Genomic DNA, 19,493 nt, shown 5'->3' on the forward strand with positions numbered 1-19,493 from the left:
ATTGCTTTTGTTTTTTTTATTATTAATGAATACTTAAATAAAAGTTATTGTAAGTTATAATGGCAATAGCTTAAACTTTTGTAAATAACTTTTGTGAAGATTATGTTCAGTGAATTTTATTGTGACGGAAATCCAAGAACAAAAGTGAAATATTAACATTTTTTTGTGACATTTGTAATAAAGCTTGAAACATTGAGAGAACATATTTGAACCAGTTGTTGAATGGTTGCACAGATTGATGCTGTGGTGGCGCTGAGTGATGCTGTGGTGGCGCTGAGTGATGCTGTGGTGGCGCTGAGTGATGCTGTGGTGGCGCTGAGTGATGCTGTGGTGGCGCTGAGTGATGCTGTGGTGGCGCTGAGTGATGCTGTGGTGGCGACGAGTGATGCTGTAGTGGCGACGCGTGATGCTGTGGTGGCGACGCGTGATGCTGTGGTGGCGACGCGTGATGCTGTGGTGGCGACGCGTGATGCTGTGGTGGCGACGCGTGATGCTGTGGTGGCGACGCGTGATGCTGTGGTGGCGACGAGTGATGCTGTGGTGGCGACGAGTGATGCTGTGGTGGCGACGAGTGATGCTGTGGTGGCGACGAGTGATGCTGTGGTGGCGACGAGTGATGCTGTGGTGGCGACGAGTGATGCTGTGGTGACGAGTGATGATGTGGTGGTGCTGAGTGATGCTGTGGTGATGCGATAGACACATAAATAAAAATATTGTCATTTACCATGCCAGTAGCTCTAAGTTTGGCAAAGGCCAGACCGTTGCATTGTAAATGCTTGTTAGCTATGCATACAAAGAAAACAATGAGTATAAATTCTATATTTTAGAATGCCAATGGATGCTATAACTGGTTCAGTGCGATTATGAAAATTCAGTCTTCAATATTACGCGGCCTCAAACACTATTATGCTATTAAAACAAGCACAGAGAAGCAGTACATCTTTCAATTGGCCGTAGTAATGAGGCTGATTTTTAGTTGTCCCAATTTTTTTCATGGTTGAAAAAGACAATGCAATCTGTCTAGCCTTTGGGACCATATACGTATTTAGCGATGTGTCATATTACAGCCACATAGCTTTCGTCATTACTGTAAAGTTGGTAATTCTAGTCCCATACTTTTCCTATGAATGTAGGGGGATCCCAATTCCCATCCTGAAAATGCACTTATGTTTGTTTTTGTGTGAGAAACTACTGGCAAAAGGCATCTAAATAACTATCTACAGGATGACCCCCAAACTAGAAGGCCCACAGTCTTATCCATAACTCCAAAGTTGCCTATGTGACCATTTCGCCACAGTGGATGCTATTGTGGTTTTAACGGGGTGCAGTGGTTTTAATTTTGTGAAGAATCCGAACTTTAGAAACTAACCTAAAGTATGCAGCAGATATGTGCGTTTACACCCCAGCTCGCCTACAATGGAAATGTATGAATCAGTACTGCATGAATTTTCAAACATTCTTTGTAAACCCAATTGTACTTGAATAAAAAATTCCCACCCAAAACAAGATGTAACAATACAACCGGGAAGTTTAGTTTACTACCGGGGAAGCCAGCATGTGGTTTACCCTGCCAAGGGATATAACCCTTTGAGTAAGCAACGGTAAACATGAGCAGAAAAAAACTCAAGCCACACACAGACTAATCCATGCGTACCGTAACAAAAAAATAAGCAGGGCTTTAAGTGGGCCGGGTCCTGCCAGTGCTCAGAACCGGCAGTTCTAAAAAAGCTGGTGCTGAGACGGGTTCCTATTGAGCTCTCCATTTTCGTCCTCACCCTCAAAGGGGGGAAATAAATGACCTCTGCAGCAGTACCACCCTTCACTGCCTTTGATGTAACTTCAAAGAGACTCGTTATAGTTCTTTCACATTCATTTCAGAACCAAAACATTTTCAGTATTATCTACAACAAAGCTATAGTTACTTGTTGCTTATTTATCTTATGCAACTAACAAGCATTGACCAAGCCAATTGTCCTTACGTGTTGTAGATGTAATGTTGCTGTTTGCATTACATATATAGATGCATTACATATATAGATGCAATGACAGAAGCAGCAGAATACCAGTCGTGCAGCCCCCTGATGCTAAGCACAGATTTTTAGTCTACGTGTTTTAAGTCACGCCTTTAATTACATCAGCCACACCCCTATGAGAGAGCCCTCCTTTTTTCCATCCCACTTAAAGCCCTTTAAACAGTTTGGCTTAGCTTGCACGGAGTTATACCCTACCCTCGGTTAAATATTTCTCTCTTCTGCTATTTTGAAATTCGGTGTCCTCCATGCCCGCCAGCCCAGCTGACAATGGGGTAGAACCTCAAGTGGACCAAATAGGGCGTTTTCAAGGAAAAAGCATCTTGCCAAGGTAGTCTTGTGCCCCATTGCAGTAGAAAATGCACCAGAGCACAAGTTCAGGAAGGCAGTCGTCCGGTTGTCTCGCTGTAAAGAAACACCATGCCAAGCCCGGTCCTCTCCAGGACTACTTTTAAAAAAAAATCCTGCTGCTCTGTTGTGTTCTCACTGGGCCCACCCGCTGCCAACCTGTGTGACCCTGTTTATTTACTTTCAGTATCTGCTCAATCTGAACATGCTCAGAAGCTACTATACATCTTATTCAGGGCTGGCACAACTCAGACTTTGCTTCGCTTTTTCATTTGTCAAATTGATCATTAGGAGAATTTCACGGTTTGCAAGTCCGTTTATTTTAAGTTTCTGTTCTAAATTTGGTATTATGGGATATATTGTAATATAACAGTCGTATGTTTCTGTGGAAAGTAATGTAATGTAAAATGTGTAAACAGTGCAAACTTAGGGGCTCATTATGATTGCGGATTTTCCGCATCCTCCGGGCCGGCGGAAGCCACCGCCGGCCCGGAGGATGCGGAAAATCCGCAGCGGACCTACCAAAGACCCACCGCCACATTAGGATGGCTGGTGGGTCCTGGTTTCCGTCCGCAGCTTTTCCTCCGCGGTTGGCTTACAACCGCAGAGGAAAAGCACTAATCTGGTGACAGTGTCTCTCGGACACCGTCCGCCAGATTAGTATGTGCCTGCAAACATGCTTTTCCGCCGTGGAAAAGCATGTGTAACTTCACTGCGGGGGCCCGTTGCGGGCCCCCTAGGTGAAGGGGGGTGGGGGGTGCACATGGGGGGTACCATAGCATTTGTATGCAGAAAGCGGCAGGCACCGCGCGGTGCCTGCCTCTTTCTGCATGCAAATGCAATGCGTGCATTTTGAACATTGCCGCGGGTGCAGCTTGAAGCCGCACCCGCCGCAATGTTAAAAATTGGGGATGTGACCGCCACCCTGGCGGTCACATCCTAATCCCACAGGAGGGGACTCCGCAGCCCATGCGGACGTCCCCTCCTCCTCAATGATCGCGGACGGACGCAAGTCCGTACGCGATCATAATCGGCCCCCAAGTGTGCTGCGGCCTCTGGGAACGACCCTTAAGAGCCCGGGGTCCGTGAACCGGCAGTGCTGCAGCCTCTGGGAACGGCCCTTAGGGTCTGGGGGTCCATGAGACCCGGTGCTACGGCATCTGGCCCTTAGGGTCCATGAGTGGGTCCGGGGGTCTGTGAACGGCCCTTAAGGTCCGAGGTCCATGAGCCCTGGTGCTGCGGCCTCCGGCCCTTAGGAGCATGCAGTGACCGCTTCTAGGCGCATGGTTGGAACGGACCATGCGCCTCAGGCTAGAACCGCAGCGCCTTGACTCATAATATTTCAGTCCAGTCGCCCTGGTGCTGTGCTGGGTTCTCGCCCCCACCTGTGCTGTGGGAGGAGAGTGCACTGCTCTAGAGCCCTGCACTGTGGCATTACTCATGCGAGCTATCCTATCCAGTGAGCCGTCATGTCCTAGTATGTCTGCCCTTCTGGGACAGGGCAGTGGACGCAGGACATGTCGGTCCTAGAACCAGTGCAGTGTTTTGGCCCGTAGGTCAACCCTCCAGACCCCAGGATAATGCTGCATAATTGAGCTCTAGAGTCAGTGCTGTGCATGGCTCCGCATCTTAACACCTCCAGAACTGCTCAGTGTAATGCCGAATATCTGCGCTCGAGAACCAGCTCTGTGTGTGCGAAAAGAAGATTAAAGGAGCGAACATCAGACCATCTTAAAATAAATTAAACAGCCTGCCGTGAGTGGTGTGTGCAAGCGCAGCGCTGGCTTCCACATGCAAAACTAACCAGAAGCGTTTGCGCGATGTACCTCCCACCTTCAACAAACACTCTAATTGGATGTGTTGTTCAAGGTGCTTTATGGGGGTTATAGTTTTTTTACGTATATTTGTCTTTTTCCTCCACTCAGTATGGACTAACACTTTCAACATCCCTGGATCGCGAGACAACAAAAGAGTGCGAATTCAACCAGCCTATCCCACGACAAAAAAATCATTTGCAATGCAATAGGACTCTCATTTACGCGAGACCTATTGCATTGGAAATGGGAGTGCGGGGTCCAGGAGACACCAATGGGTGTGGGTAATTGAGGGGGGGGGGGGCGAGAAGTCACGACCTGTAGGAGGGGGTGGGGGGAACACAGGGAAGAAAACCGTGTTGGAGTAAAGGGGCCAATAGCCAGGGATGGATACCAATCAGAACATGGCCATCAGGAGGAGGGACTAACAAGCCTAAAACCTATCAGAAGCCAGCATTTAGGATCGAAGCCAATCAAAAGTATGGGCGGAGAGTTGACGGAGCTTCCAGGCAGCTTCCACGCTATAGTATATACTGCATGTCTCAACGAGACCGCGCAAGCGCTGCCTAGGCGAGACCTAGTGAGGGTAAGTGCTTCTCTGTCTATGTAGGCACTTGCTATCTGTGTCATTTTAAGTAATTACTCCACAGTTTTGCACCCTCAGGATTACACAGCATCTCATCTTAATCCTTCACTAGACAGATCTTCCAGCCTGCAACAGACAATCTTGCATTTTCTACTGTTTATTTTGCTTTCTTACTATCAGTAAAAGATAATGGATAAAAACCATTCTGTATAGGAGTCCCTAAGCTGTGGATGGTAAGACAATATAAACACATCAAACTATAAATATCTACACTGTTTCTGCTTAGTTTTGTTCACTCTGTGAAAAGATGTTAGACCCCAGCGAGACATTTTACAGAAAAAAGTGTCCCAAAGTTAAGTGTGCTCAAGGAATCTGAAGTGTTAGATTCTCTCTCTCACTCTCTCACTCTCTCTCGCTCACTCTTCCTCTCTCTCTTTCCATATCTCTCTCAAAATAAGCTCACTCCACCCCAGAGGTCTAGAAGGTTAAATATATAACCTCAGTCCTCTGTGACAACTCTGCTCCCATTACCTATGTTGAAAGGTGCCTCTTTCTTCACAAAAGGCAATTGTTATGGGTCCCCATTGCCAGGGGTGGGGTGTGTCAGGAAGATCAATTTGCTCAGAACTATTTCATGTGGCGTTTGATCAGCTTTGAAAGTTATAAATTAAACCAATTACTTGTGAGCTTCCTGGAGCTCTGCCATAGAAAGTGAATAGGTTAACCAGCATTGACTATTGATTTTGAAGAAATGTCAACTTAGTCACATTAGTCGGACATATATAAATATTTATTGTGACTACTTATTTGTATCTTACCTTATTAGCTGCAGGCCAGGACAGTGACATTTTGCACATTTCTTAATTGGATTTAGCAAAGGTTAGGTTTTAGTATACTGCGCCGTTTTAAAAGTGCACAGCTTCTCTTGCTAACTACTTAATTGTAATTGAAGGCAAGATGTTGCAGTTGAATGCACAGTGTTAAATCTGACATTTTAAACGTATCAACAAGATTGTCTTTACCTTTTTCATTCTCAGAGTACTGTTACTACTTGGCTGTTCTCAAGTTCCTCTTCAAAAATTTACATTTAGTACACTTTACTGCTGACTTGCGTAATGTCAAGAATATCAGCGATCTGTTAACCCCTTGATCCCCTAAATTGTTCAGCGTATCTCTTTGCTGCTTTGTAACTGTTCACAAAATAAAGTACATTTGATAGATATTCATTTGATAGAGGTTTTTATTTTACTATTAATTTACCGAAGCAGGTATTTTACCAAACAATGGCAGCATTTCCTGAGGTACATCTTTTACTAAGGTGGATTCCATTCCACATCTTGACTTATTCTTTTGGTAGTAGAATAACAAGGTGCTTGCTTTGCATTATATAAATTCCTTTGATTTGCTACACCTGACAGGACCTACAAAGATCTCCACGCACAACATGCATCACTGGCTTTTTTGTATAACCTTTCTTCTCTAGATCTCCTCTCCCTTACACATATGGCAGCATCCGTGGCTCGGATCACTGTCTTTACTCCCGCCAAACCCCCTTTTGTTTGGAACTGCTGTCTGCTACAAACTTGCTCTACAATCAAACACTCAAGAACCTCAAGATATCATTGCTAGAAATCAAATAGATGTTGCATGACTTGCCTAAACCTGGTTTACTTTTATCCACACTATTAATCGCAAGGACTACCGAGATGTAACATTGTCAAGCATAGCGAGGTGAACGATATTGTGACATAATCTGTTGCTCTGCAACGTATGTCTCATAAAAGATATTTGATAAGATTTTTACTGTACAATGCTTTAAGTGCTTTCTGTGAATTCTAGACTTCAAATGACCTTTCAGTTAAGACACTCCCACGTGTTTGTATACATATATATTTTGAGTAGATTGTATTAGTATTGTAAGTGATAATGTATTATTGCATGCTGTAGACAAAGGCTTGCTTATATTTTATAATAGGCAACAAGTTTGACTTAAAGCTTACAAAGCAGTGTCAACTGTTACTGAGTATATAGATAGGGCACTTAAGGTAAATGTCCAAACTCGATTAAAATGTTTAAGCCATTTTATTGATTTAAAGTCTTTGGTTTCTCAAGCTTTACATGAAAATGGTATTAAGTGTGTTTTAGAGGCTAGCTTTTTGCAAGCTTATTTTTCAGCACTCATTTGCTTAGTTTAGTATGCAGTAAATATATTTGTGTGTTTTTCTGTTATTTCTAATCATTTTAAAAACACTGATTCAAGGTTTTCGACTTGTTGAACCGTAAGACCAAGCTGAGAGTGCTGGAGGATGGCAAACAGCAAGTCCAGGTGGTAGGACTGCAGGAACGCGAAGTGAAATGTGTTGAAGATGTATTGAAGCTTATTGAAATAGGAAACAGCTGCAGGTATATTACTTGTTTTATTTATTCTTTGTGTGTATTTTTTTAATAGAATCATAAAACATTGTTGGTGCACCTGACTAGCGTATGGAGCAATGAAACAATTAAGTAAATTGCCTGGGCAAGAAAAGGCTGTAACTTTGAATTATTTACGTGTTTTAATTTTGGCTCGGTTCTATAAATTCAAAAATTATGAATTGTCAAAACCAATGTCATTAACAAACGTACCGTTTGAATAGTGGTAGGGATTGGTTGTTTGCTTCTTCAATGGAGGTTTATTGATAATCACATATCCTAGTTATCTCTGCCTTTGTGTGAGATCCTCAAATGCTTTTCAGAAATTTTGTATTATCGTATCTCTAAAGACACATTTTTATTTATCTAATTCAGTCCTTTCAAGTACATTTTTAAATGTTCAAATCTGTCAGGACTTTATAATGGCACTAATCAAAAGGTAGAAGGCCATTCAGTAAATTGGCATTGCAACCTCATAGAAAGGACAAACTGATTTCTTTTCACTATGGAATGGGATACCTATCGCAAGTCCATTTTTGACAATGTTTTTCCTCAATTTTTCCAAACATTTTATTCTCTATGCATTGGGTTTGGACATGTTTTGCTTCGCTCCGGTTCGAAACTGTTCTTTGGGTGCCCCTCGGTGCGCAATTCACTCTACCCTCAACGGTATTGTTTCGTACACGTTTCCATGTTCTCTGCATATCAGACTGATCAGCAAACTTTCCAATTATGATCCAAAACCTTGTGGGCGGCTGTTGGCCTTACCGCGTCGGACAAGCCTTCTGCCGATGGAATGGACTCCATTCCAATTCTGTCCTGGGTGCCATGCCAAGTACCCTCCCACCAACCTTCACTGAGTTGGTAACTTGTGCCTCTCTCCGGAGTACAAGGAGGAAGACTGTGAAGCTTGTAAGTCGTTTCGAGAAGAAGGCTCTACGCGATGGTCGGGCTGGACGATGAGAGATGCAACGCCAAAGCATCCAACACGCTCCAAATATCTTTGTGGAAGAATGCGAACAAGAGTTCGAATCGTCCGCCACAGAAGAAGAGGCCCTCTTCATTCCAGAGTCCGAGCTTGAGATCGATCTGGGGTCTGAAGATGTGCCTCCGGGACAGGGTGCCATAAGTACCGAAGACCCTTTGCCCCCTAAATCCTCTTCTAAAACTCACAAATCTATGGCACCACCTCTGCCTTCTGGCCAAGGTCGTCACAGAGACCATGTTTCCGACGCCCCGCCTCTTGGCTCAGCACAGAAACAAACAGTCAAGCCTTCCGGCTCTGGGGACCGAGTGACCGAAATTACCTTAGGATCTGAAATCATCCGCCTCCAAGGACAAATCTGGTCAGACCTGAAATCCCCCTCTTAGAAACACATACTCGCTTATTTATTTATTTTTGCCATTTGTAAAGCGCGCAGCTACCCTTGGGTTTCCCGGTGCTAAGCATCACAGTGGCATTATAAGTAGCTTCGAAGCCAAAACATTCTAAAAACAAGTCGATTTTGACGCCGAAATCCAAGGACAATGTTCTCGAGCCTTCAGAACCAATTTTTGAAGTTCTTGTGGCCTAATTGGATCCCAAACAAAAGAAAATGTATATTAATCCTGATACTGGACTTATTTTGGCAAAAAATCAAGCAAAACTCAAGCTTCCTGTAGAGGACACTTCTGATAAGATTCCCTTAAAGAAGGAGGACATGGCTACTAGCCCTGTTTATCCTGCCCAATAACCCTCTCCACCTCCACCATCTTCTCCACAATTAATAATTGAAGATCCATTCCACATAGCACCCCAGGGATCTCCACATACAGATCCAGATGTGGATCAGGGTGATGATGATACTTATTTGCCTGCAGACCCATGGAATTATTACACTATTGGCCCTCCAGTAGACAATGAGCCAGACCTTAATCCAGCAAAACCAGATGATGATTTGGCTTATCAACAGCTCATTGCTAGAGCAGCAGAGTATCAGAGGGTACCATTACATAGAGAAACATTAGAAGACTACTTTCTATTTCAAACACTTGAGTCCTCACGTGGGTCAAGTCGAACACTCCCTATGCTTAAAGGCATGTTGAGACATGCAGATGATATATTTAAAGACCCTACAAGAGCATATATTTTAACTTCAAAGGTAGATAAAAAATCAAAAATATCCTGTGTTTTTATTAGGAGATAATTACCTCTTGTCTCCCTCGTAGTGTCCAACACTCGCAAAAGATCAATACCAGCATTCTCCTTAGAAGGCATGCATGGCTTAGGATCTTGGGGTTTAAGCCTGAGGTTCAACAGTCAATTTTGAGCACTCCCTTTGATAAAGAACACCTCTTTGGTCCTATAGTCGACCAATTCTTAGAAAAAATGAAAAAGGACACTGAAGTAGCAAACTCCATGGGAGCGCTCCAGTCCTATCTAATAGAGGCTCCTTTCGCCGCTCGTTTTACAGAGCAGGGTTCATAACATCCTCCGACCCAAATGCTTCCTCTTTCAAAGGTAACAACCAATCCTTTTCTTCTAGAGGTTTCTACAGAGAAGGATATAGAGGAAACAATTCCAAATGCAGGGGTAAAGGCGCCACACCACGTAACACCCCTTCCCTTAATAAACAGTGACATGCCTACACTTCCCTCCGATCTCTCAACATCTATGGGGGAAGACTTCAACAGTTAATCCCCATTAAAAAACGACTAATGGGTACTAGACCTTATGCAACATGGTTATTGTCTGAAGCTCACCTCCAATCCACCAAACATTCCACCTCTCATCACAAACTGTCGTCAGACCATTTGCAGTTACTTAAATAGGAGGTGCAATGTCTCCTACAAAAGGGAGCCATTTGTTTTATTTATTTATTTATTTTGAGGGTTTTATGTAGCGCGAACAAGACCGTTGCGGGTATCAGAGCGGTTTACAGGATAAATATAAGAACTAAAAAAGGCATAGAGTAATCAGATTATTTCCAAAGCAAATCAAGAATCGTATAATACATTATATACATGGATCATGTGAATTTAGGCATGAGGAGGGATTTCAATTTCTTTTTTGAAAGATGCAGTACAAGGATTCATTCTAGTTTCTGGAGGCAGTGCATTCCAAATCCTGGGCGTCATCCCCGAGAAGGCCCGGTTGTATCTTTTCCTCTTGACAAATTATTGTAGTTTATACCACTTCCGTTTCAGGACTAAGGTTCAGGGGTGCATACTCTTTATTTACTAATTCCCACAATGGATGGTTCCCTAAGACTAATTTTGGATCTCAGAAAGTTAAACCAGTACATACGGTCAGAATATTTCCACACTGGACTTAAAAGATGCATGTTTTCACATTTCCATTCATCTGCTCATCCCAAATATCTCCGATTTGTGATAGCAGGCAAACACTACCAGTTCAGAGTACTTCCATTCGGAGTAACTACTGCTCCTAGGGTATTTACAAAATGCCTAGCAGTAGAAAGAGCTCATCTCAGGAGACAACAAATTCATGTATTCCCCTTCCTAGATGACTGGCTCATCAAAGCCAACACACACCAAAAGTGTTTACAAAGCACTCAGAACACGCTACACCTACTCCACCAATTGGGTTTCACATTCAAAAGTCTCACCTACAGTCTTCAGACACAATCTTATCTAGGAGCCACTCTCAACACTCACACGGCTCCAGCCTACCCCGGTGCAGCCAGAATTTCCAAATCCAAACTCTTGCTGCAGTGTCAAACCAACCAAACCTTGCCAGCCAGGACTTTAATGCGGCTACTGGGAATGATGGCGTCATGCATTGCAATAGTTCCTCATGCAAATCTACACATGCGTTCTTTACAAGAATGCTTAGCATGTCAGTGGAATCAGTCACAGGGTCAATTAACAGATCTAGTGTTGGTGGACAGCCACACCCATCGCTCTCTGCAGTGGTGGAACCCACAAAATTGATCAAAAGGGCGGCCTTTCATTTACCCTGTTTCACAAGTCGTGCTAACAGCAGACTCATCTCTCACGAATTGGGGTGCACATCTCCATTACACAATTCAAGGTCTATGGAATGACAAACGCAAACGTCTCCACTTCAACTATCTAGAGCTTCAAGCTTTTCAGTCTCATCTCACAGTCAAAGTTATCCTAATCTTCACAGACAGCAATGTTCTATGTACAAAAACAGTGGGTCGGGGGGTTCACTCTCTCCAACTGTCACGCCTGTCTCAGACAATTTGGAAATGGGCAATCAATCACAAGATTCACCTTCTGGCACAGAACACCTCCCAAGAGTGAACAATCGAATTGAGGACCTCCTCAGCAGAAGCAGACAGCAAATACGCGAGTGGGAACTTCATTCCCAAGTTCTCCTTCCATACTTTCTACAATGGGGATACCCACAAATAGATCTGTTTGCCACAGTAGACAACGCACATTGCCCAAACTCTGCCTCCAGGTTTCGTCACCCTATCTCCAAAGGCAGTGCCCTGCGTATGAATTGGTCAGGGATATTTGCCTACGCTTTTCTGCCCTTTCCCACTCCTTCCTTTTCAGATTCGTAAACTCTGGCAAACATCACTGACACTGATTGTGGTAGCTCCCACGTAGGCCTTATCAACCATGGTACCCCACCCTGTTAGAGCTCTTAGTAGTTCCATATCAAAAGCTACATCTCACCACCAGTCCCTTCACTCTGAACCATGGAGAAATCAAGCAACCAAATCCCAAGGAGCTCAACTTAGCGATTTGTCTCCTGAAGTCATAGAGTTTGGATGTTTAAATTTGCCACTGGACTGTATGACTATTCTGAAAGAAGCTAGAAAACGTACTACTAGAGCTTGCGATGCAGCAAAATGGAATAGATTTGTTGTTTACTGCAGTAACAACAAAGCTCTACCTCTAAATGCTTTTGTTCAGAACATTGTCTGTTACTGTTAGAACTGGCTATTTCTGGTAGGCTAAGGCTGACGCCAAAGCCAGGCAGAAACCACCATTCTAGTCAGGGCAAGGGAGTCACACGCCAAGATAACCCCTGCTCACCCCCTGGTAGCTTGGCACAGGCAGTAAGGCTAAACTCGGAGGCAATGTGTAAAGCATTTGCGCCAGCACACAACAGCAACAACATACTAGGCACACCACAAAAGGAACTCCACACAAGGTTATTATAAAATAAATTTTGTATTGTAAAAACACATCAGATAGAATCACACAAAATACATGGTGCCAACTGGCACGGGCAATATTCACAAGGGATTATGTACAGGACAGGACCACATGGGCCACTGTCAGAATCAACACTTTTAGAAATAGAATAAGTATAGCACAAAATAAAAGTTATAAATCACATCCAGAAACTACTGGGAACATGTAAGTACCACCTACGCAACCCTAAACACCTTAGGAGAATGTCACGCAGGGGACCAGGACCTTACTAGGACCACCTGTACTAAAAAGAACAACCACCTAAGTATAAAATACATCTAGGGGTGTAAACAAGAACACATTACCCATGATGCATGAAACGCATTCAGAGGAGTAGTAAAGGAAAAACACATGATGTATAAACCTACACATTCAGCGGTGTTCAGAACAAAGCACATGATGCAATAAAGTACATTCAGAGGTGCAGCGCAGGAAGACACATGATGCCTAAAAACATTCAGAGGTGCCAGAACAATACCATTGCGCAAAACTCACATAAGCCACCCTCTGTGGCAGTCCCTAGGCGAACTGGCCTTGATGGGGCTCAGACGCCCTGTGTCTCAATGTCAGGGGCCTAAACGGTGCAGCTGCCCACTAATTGCTGGGAAGCTGGAAATCAACAAAACTGCGCCAGGGCCCTCACTGACCCTTAGGCGCAAACTGCGCCACTGCTGGAGCTACACAGGTTCGGAACTGCGCAAGTGGAGCCACACAGGCTCTTAAACAGTTATAGGCCACTGGAGCCCTCAGGCTCTGAAAACAATGGAGCCTCACTGGACTCTAAACCTAACACTCGCAGGCAGGAGGGGGCGGGCACCGGCAATGTGCCCCGTCTAACTAAAAACAAATGGGCCCAGAGCCTTGTCAGGGCTCTCCAAACATTGGGGCGACCCACTGCCAACCGGGGCTGCCCTTGAGGCCCTCGTGGCTTCACACTGACCATAAGCGCGAGATCGCGCTACTGGGGAGGGGGCGGACACCGACAATGTGTCCCGGCGCCCCTCCCTTCTCTTCTGCCCCACTCATAGGGTCTCCAGACGATCAGCGGCTCTCCTCACTCGGGGCTCTCCCTCCATTCGGGGAGCCTCGCGCCGGACTTCTCTCTCTCTCCGGGGCTCCCTCAGCACACGGGAGCCCCAGCAGCAGGCCATGCTTCCTCCTCTCTTCCCGGGGCTGGTGGCCCCGATCACGGGCCCTGCAGGTTATCTCCGGTCTCCCTCGGCATTCGGGAGCCCGGAAAAGCGGGAAGTGGCTTCTCTTCACGGGGAGCACTGACGATCCTCCAATCGATGCCCAGCTCCGCAGGCGAGCCCCCAGTGACACCGGGACTGCAGCCACTCACAGGGCGGCTTTCCCGATGACGCGACAGCCCGGGAACCAATCCCAGCGTGGCGTTGCTGAGGGGGCTCGTTGCTTCCAGCCAATCAGGGCTCTGCTCCTTCGGTTTCTCGGCCATTTCAAGCCCCGTGCAGCGGCGGTGAATTGGGAACAAATGCCGGGTGGGCACCGGCGTCCTTAACCAAGAATCAACAATAAATCGAGGTGGGCACTCGATAGGCTCCTCAATCCGGGGTAAACGCCGGGTGGGCACCGGCCTCAATCAAACACAAAAACAAAGCTTGGGCAAAGCAAAGCGCTCCAAAGTGCTAGAAAACCGGCAGAGCGCTCCCAGGCGCTCAGGGGGAAGCACAGCGCTTCCAGGCGCTGGAAACACAAATCAAGCGCTCTCCACAGGAAAATGCAGCCTCTCCATGCTGCAAAGGTCCCAGGGTTTCCCAGGGGGGCAAAGCCAAGTCCCCCCCCATCAGCCCCAGGAGTCCAGGAAAGTCCATCAGGTGTCCAGGGGCTGGGCAGGACCCAGGGATTCCCCCAGGCCCAAGCAGCAGCACGCCCCTGGCAGATTCAAGTCCAAAAACAAGAACATTTTGGAAGGGGACACAGCCCCTTCTTATACAGAGAAAAGTCTTTGAAGTCTTTGTGCAGGCAGTGTGAGAACCAGCTAGAACTGGTTTTAGGGAACTCTCTTAAGTGTCAGGGACAGAGGTGACAGTCGCCCAGCGGGAGGTGGAGCCAGCATTGTGGTCAGGCAGGCACAGCCCTAGTCACTCCCAGGTGCCATCTCCTCCCACTTCACTGGCAGCAGATGCAGCCTTTCATCCACGGGCTGACTCAGACAACCTCCTGGGGCTCCCCAGCCCCTGTCATCCTCAAACCAGACAGTCAATCCACAAGCCGACCCAGGCACTCCTGGACCAGGCTCACCAGCCAATCACACGCCAGACACAAATTACACAAATATGCCAACTTCTAAAAGTGGCACTTCTAGACTAGACACATTCATGCCACATATATCATCACGCAGCATTCAATCTCACGAGTTTGTACATAGCAAACTCGCCCCTACACTCCCCACACATCAGGAACTACCATGGGCATACATATTCCCCATTCATTCCTATGGGAGGGCAGGTCACTCACCACACATACACAGAGAGCTCAAGCACTTTACACTGTACCACAGTGAAAAAGTGCGCAGAGGCCTAAAATCACCACCACCTGGTTCCAGAAACAGGCTATCAAAAAAGCAAAAAGTCTTGGGGTAAACCTGCCAAAAAGGCCGGGTCCAACAGTTACCTTTTAAACCTACAGCAATGTGGGCTAGCTTAGACATCTATTAGATTGCACCTTGCAGCAGTACCTGCGTATTTGCAAAACAGACATCATTTGTCCTTGTTACATTGTTCCTGTTATCAAAGCATGTATGTAGGGCTTAAAAAGAGTAATACCACCAAGAATTCCTCCGGCACCAGTGTGAAATCTTAATGTTGTACTTACAAGACTTAAGGGTCCACTCTTTGAACCACTACGTAAGTGTCCTTTACAGTTTTTCACCTGGAAAGTTGCAATCCTCATTCAATCACTTCATGAAGGAGAGTTGGTGAGCTATAGGTATTAACTTTGCGCGAACCCTTCTTTCAGCTCCATAAAGATAGGGTGGTTCTTCGCACCAATCCCAAATTCCTTCCCAAAGTGGTTTCTGCTTTCCATATTAACAATCAGTTTAGTTACCTGTGGTCTTTCCTCAACCTGATCCTATTTCTAAATCTGGCATTTCAAGATGGATTGTTAAGTGCATTCAAACTTGCTATGCAAAAGCTAAAAGAACTTTATCTATACCCCTAGAGCGCATTCCACTTGCAAAATAGGGGCATCTATGGCCTTTTTAGGTAACATTCCTACAGCTGACATTTGTAAAGCAGCAACATGGTCTACACCACACACATTTACCAAACACTCTTGTGTGGATGTACTAGCATTACAGGTCAACAAGCCAATGTAGGGCACGCAGTGCTAAAAACACTTTTTCAGACAATTGCAACATCTACTGGTTAGCCACTGCTTTGGTAGAATACTCCTGTATAGTCTATTCAAAGCATGCGTAACGCACACATGCCTCAAACAGATCTAGGGGTAGATGTAAAACCGTTATTTACTTTTGGAAGCGAGAATTCGGCCCGTTTACGACTGCAAAATTTGTCAGCTCCATGTACAAACCATATTTTATGAGTCACTAGACTATTAGCGACTCGCAAAATATGGTTTGTGACTCGCTATTAGGAAAGGGCGTGCCAAGGATGTCCCTTCCTAATAGCGAGTCTGACTGCTATATATGATTGTTTTGCGACCTCATTTGCGGTAGCGAAACACTCGCAGTTTACCACCCTTTTCAAAAGGGCGGTAAGCCACTCGCAAACAGGATGGGGTCCCGGGGGACCCCTTCCCCTTTGTGAATCGGTGGGATTTTTTTTTAAGAGCAGGCAGTGGTCCTAGGGACCACTGCCTGCTCTTAAAAAGGTTAAAATGAAAAGCTTAATTTTTCTTTTTTCAATTGCATCCCGTTTTCCTTTAAGGAAAACGGGCTGCATTAAAAATAAAAAATAAACCTCTTTATTAAAAAAGCAGTCACAGACATGTTGGTCTTCTTACTCCAGCAAGCCACCGTCGATGTTAGTGCTTGCCATTCCCAATAGGGTCGCAAATTGCGACTGCCTCATGAATAGTAATAAGGCATGCAATTTGGACCCCATTGGGAATCTCAAACAGTGTCTGAGACACTGTTGTACATTTACTTTTGCGAGTTGCAAATTCTGAGTTGCAATTCGACGCAATTTGCAACTTGCAAATGTGAAGGTGCGTACGTCTGACCCTATGTTACTTACACAGTAAGCATCTGTTCTTGTCATGTAGAGCTGTAGATTCACATGCGCCCCCCTCCTTCCTTGGTAGCTGTAGTTGCAGTTCTCATTTTCTGCGCATGGACATCTCTTTACTCTCTATACTGCACTCACTCTATTCTCACCCTCCTGCGGGTAAACAATCTAACAATGGAGTCGATGCACATGCGCACTATCACCGAAAGGAGGCGTCACCTTACATTGGGATAGCAACATCCGGACCCAACACTAGATGGCAGGAGTATGCAAATCATGTGAAGCTACAGCTCTACATGCCAATAACAGAATCTTACTGGGTAAGTAACATAATCCTTTTGCTTCTTCTAATCTTGATGATTGGTTGCTAAATGCCAGTAGCTTCCAGAAGGTTCTTCAGGATTTTCAGGTAGAGGTTTATAGAATTTGAAGGTTCAGATCAGTCTCAAGAAATCTTGTCCAGTGCTGCAGAGTTTACGCGTAGGGCCTTTGTTAGATCTAAACAGAGAAAAAGTGTATATTTCTTCGTAGAACTGTTTTTTTCTTATTTTTTCTTTTCACAGAGTATGTTCCAGGAGCTTACCAGAGGTCAGTTTTTCTCAGTGTAATGGCTTTCTGTGTATTCTTGTGTAATGAATGTCTACATATGGGATCTGCACAGTAATTCCTAGGGAGCCACCCCTGCCTAGCACAGTGGGATAGCAGTTTTTCAATCCTTTCCATGAAGGACTGAAGTCTGGAACATGTTGATTGAATTTCTTTCCACCAAGTCTTCTCATCTAAGTCAGTAATAAAACATACTTCATGTTCAGTTAGTGGGCTCACTTCCGTCAGCCATATTTATCTGAAGAAATAGCGTTATCACAGAAATATTGTAATTTAAAGTCTTACCATCATGCCCTGAAGTTAATTCTTGCCGCCGTAATGTCCACATCACTTGCTTCACAACCCAATGATCATATTCTACCCGAACTAGCATTTAAATGGATATTTGGGCAACTTGGCATTGGTTGATCACCCATGCTCTTTCTGAAGCAGTGACTCATCTATGTGTCCAGATTGTACAAGCAGATGTCTTATAATGAAATGGTCGTCTGTAGCAAAACGTTTGGATAGATCTTCTATCACTGTGAATACCACAGGTAAACCTTTTACTAGCACTGAAAAGACCAAATGCCATACTCTGCAATCAGATACCAAGAGACCAAAATAAAGGGAAACAATTTTGATGAATTGATCTTTCTTAATCTCTAATGCAGTATCATAAATATTCCTAATTCTAAAGGTTATGCTCAAAATGAAAGATTATAAAATGAGAATGATTCTGATTGCGTAGTAGTGGACTGGATTCCCTAACACCTGGAGGCAGGAGACATTTATTGTAAAGTGAATCAAAATATTAAAGGTTCTCAGTGAGTAACCGAAGTTTGTGTTTTATCTGAACATCAAAATAATTGAGAAGCAGTTGGTCGCTAGCTAGAGGAACACTGGGTTTGGGGATGTCACTACGAACTAAATGGAGGTGTGGGACTGGAGTTGAAAGACTTGTGAAAGGGTTGATTAACGAAAAATTATGGGTAGACGGATTCATTTTTGGTTTATTTTGCAGCATAACAACAATGTTGTGTTGGCTACTGAGGACTGTGCACGAGCATAAAAATGCATTAAGTTGAGTTTGTTAAAAAAAAAAGTATACTGAACTGTTGACCAAAAGTATCTATCCAACATGTATCTTTGATTATGGCTGTAAGAGGGTCAATTTAAGACAAAAAAAACGATATAAAAGCAGATTTTTTTTGTGATTTTTTTTTCACATAATGGTGTGCAACGCTTATCCATTATTAGTTGAAATTGTTTACAGAACTATTTTATTTCTCAGAAGAGGACTGCCTTGCTGGCCAGATCTTCTGTTCAGTGACCAACTAGTCTGCTTGCCCCAGAACCTTTAATCATTAAATTTGGTATCATGTTAGTGGAAATTGAACTATTTTAAAGGCTTAAGCCTTTCCCAAAAGAAGTTTTAATTTTAAATTTGCAGTATTAAAATAGTAAATAAGTGTCTATAGGGAGAAATTTTGTGGGGGTATATTTTTCTGTTTGTGAAGTGTTCCAGATCTTACACATAGGCGGAGAGCGTCAATATTTATGCATTTTAGGTAGATACCCTTGAGGAGAACTAAGATTACAAGTAAGTAATTTTACTTTTCTTTTTTTGAGCATCTCAATACCTTGAACCTATTTTGGCTAAGCGGGTAGCACAGATTTTCTAAACTTGTTACATAACGAATGATTAATAATCGTATGTCCTCAACCTGAGCTGATCATTTAGAAATCCTTGAATTGATTTCTGACCAGGCATGATCTTGAAAATGCATAATGGCATTCTGCCTTTTATATACAGAGGTGCTTATTTTCACTAACCCATTAAATAGCTTTACTTTTCCTCTCTCATCAGAACATCTGGTCAGACATCTGCAAATGCACACTCATCTCGAAGTCATGCTGTGTTTCAAATCATTCTGAGAAGGAAAGGGAAAATGCATGGAAAATTTTCCCTAATTGACTTGGCGGGCAATGAAAGAGGAGCAGATACGTCCAGTGCAGATAGGCAAACAAGACTTGAAGGTGCAGAAATCAACAAAAGTCTTTTAGCCCTTAAGGTACCTAGAGCCACATTTTATTTCATTACGCAGTTTTAGTTTAAGGATTGCTAAATATTGATTTTCGCTAGGTGGTATATAATAAATATATTATTTAGAAATACGTTTCGTGCTATTTCTTTACCCGATTATCCTAACTTGGATACATTGTAACTTTGTTTGCTTCTTTTCTACTGTTGTGCACATGTCTGACGTTCTTTAGCCAAAACGTTTCATTCACAACCAATTGGAGGTCCAAAATAAAATAATTCTTTGTA

General features: G+C 44.1%; 1 protein-coding gene across 5 annotated transcripts in view; it reads left to right on the forward strand.

Annotated features, from left to right (window-relative positions):
- KIF2A (kinesin family member 2A) overlaps window positions 1–19,493 on the forward strand; it is a 525,241-nt gene that overhangs the window by 335,366 nt on the left and 170,382 nt on the right. For all 5 annotated transcript variants that reach the window (XM_086960677.1, XM_086960679.1, XM_086960678.1 and 2 more), the window contains exons 13-14: window positions 7,039–7,181; window positions 19,032–19,236. In XM_086960677.1, the coding sequence (XP_086816803.1) occupies window positions 7,039–7,181; window positions 19,032–19,236 (348 nt within the window). The remainder of the gene's footprint in view (window positions 1–7,038; window positions 7,182–19,031; window positions 19,237–19,493) is intronic.

The sequence above is a fragment of the Lissotriton vulgaris genome, chromosome 3_1 (assembly GCF_964263255.1).
Source record: "Lissotriton vulgaris chromosome 3_1, aLisVul1.2, whole genome shotgun sequence".
Taxonomy (NCBI): Eukaryota; Metazoa; Chordata; class Amphibia; order Caudata; family Salamandridae; genus Lissotriton; species Lissotriton vulgaris.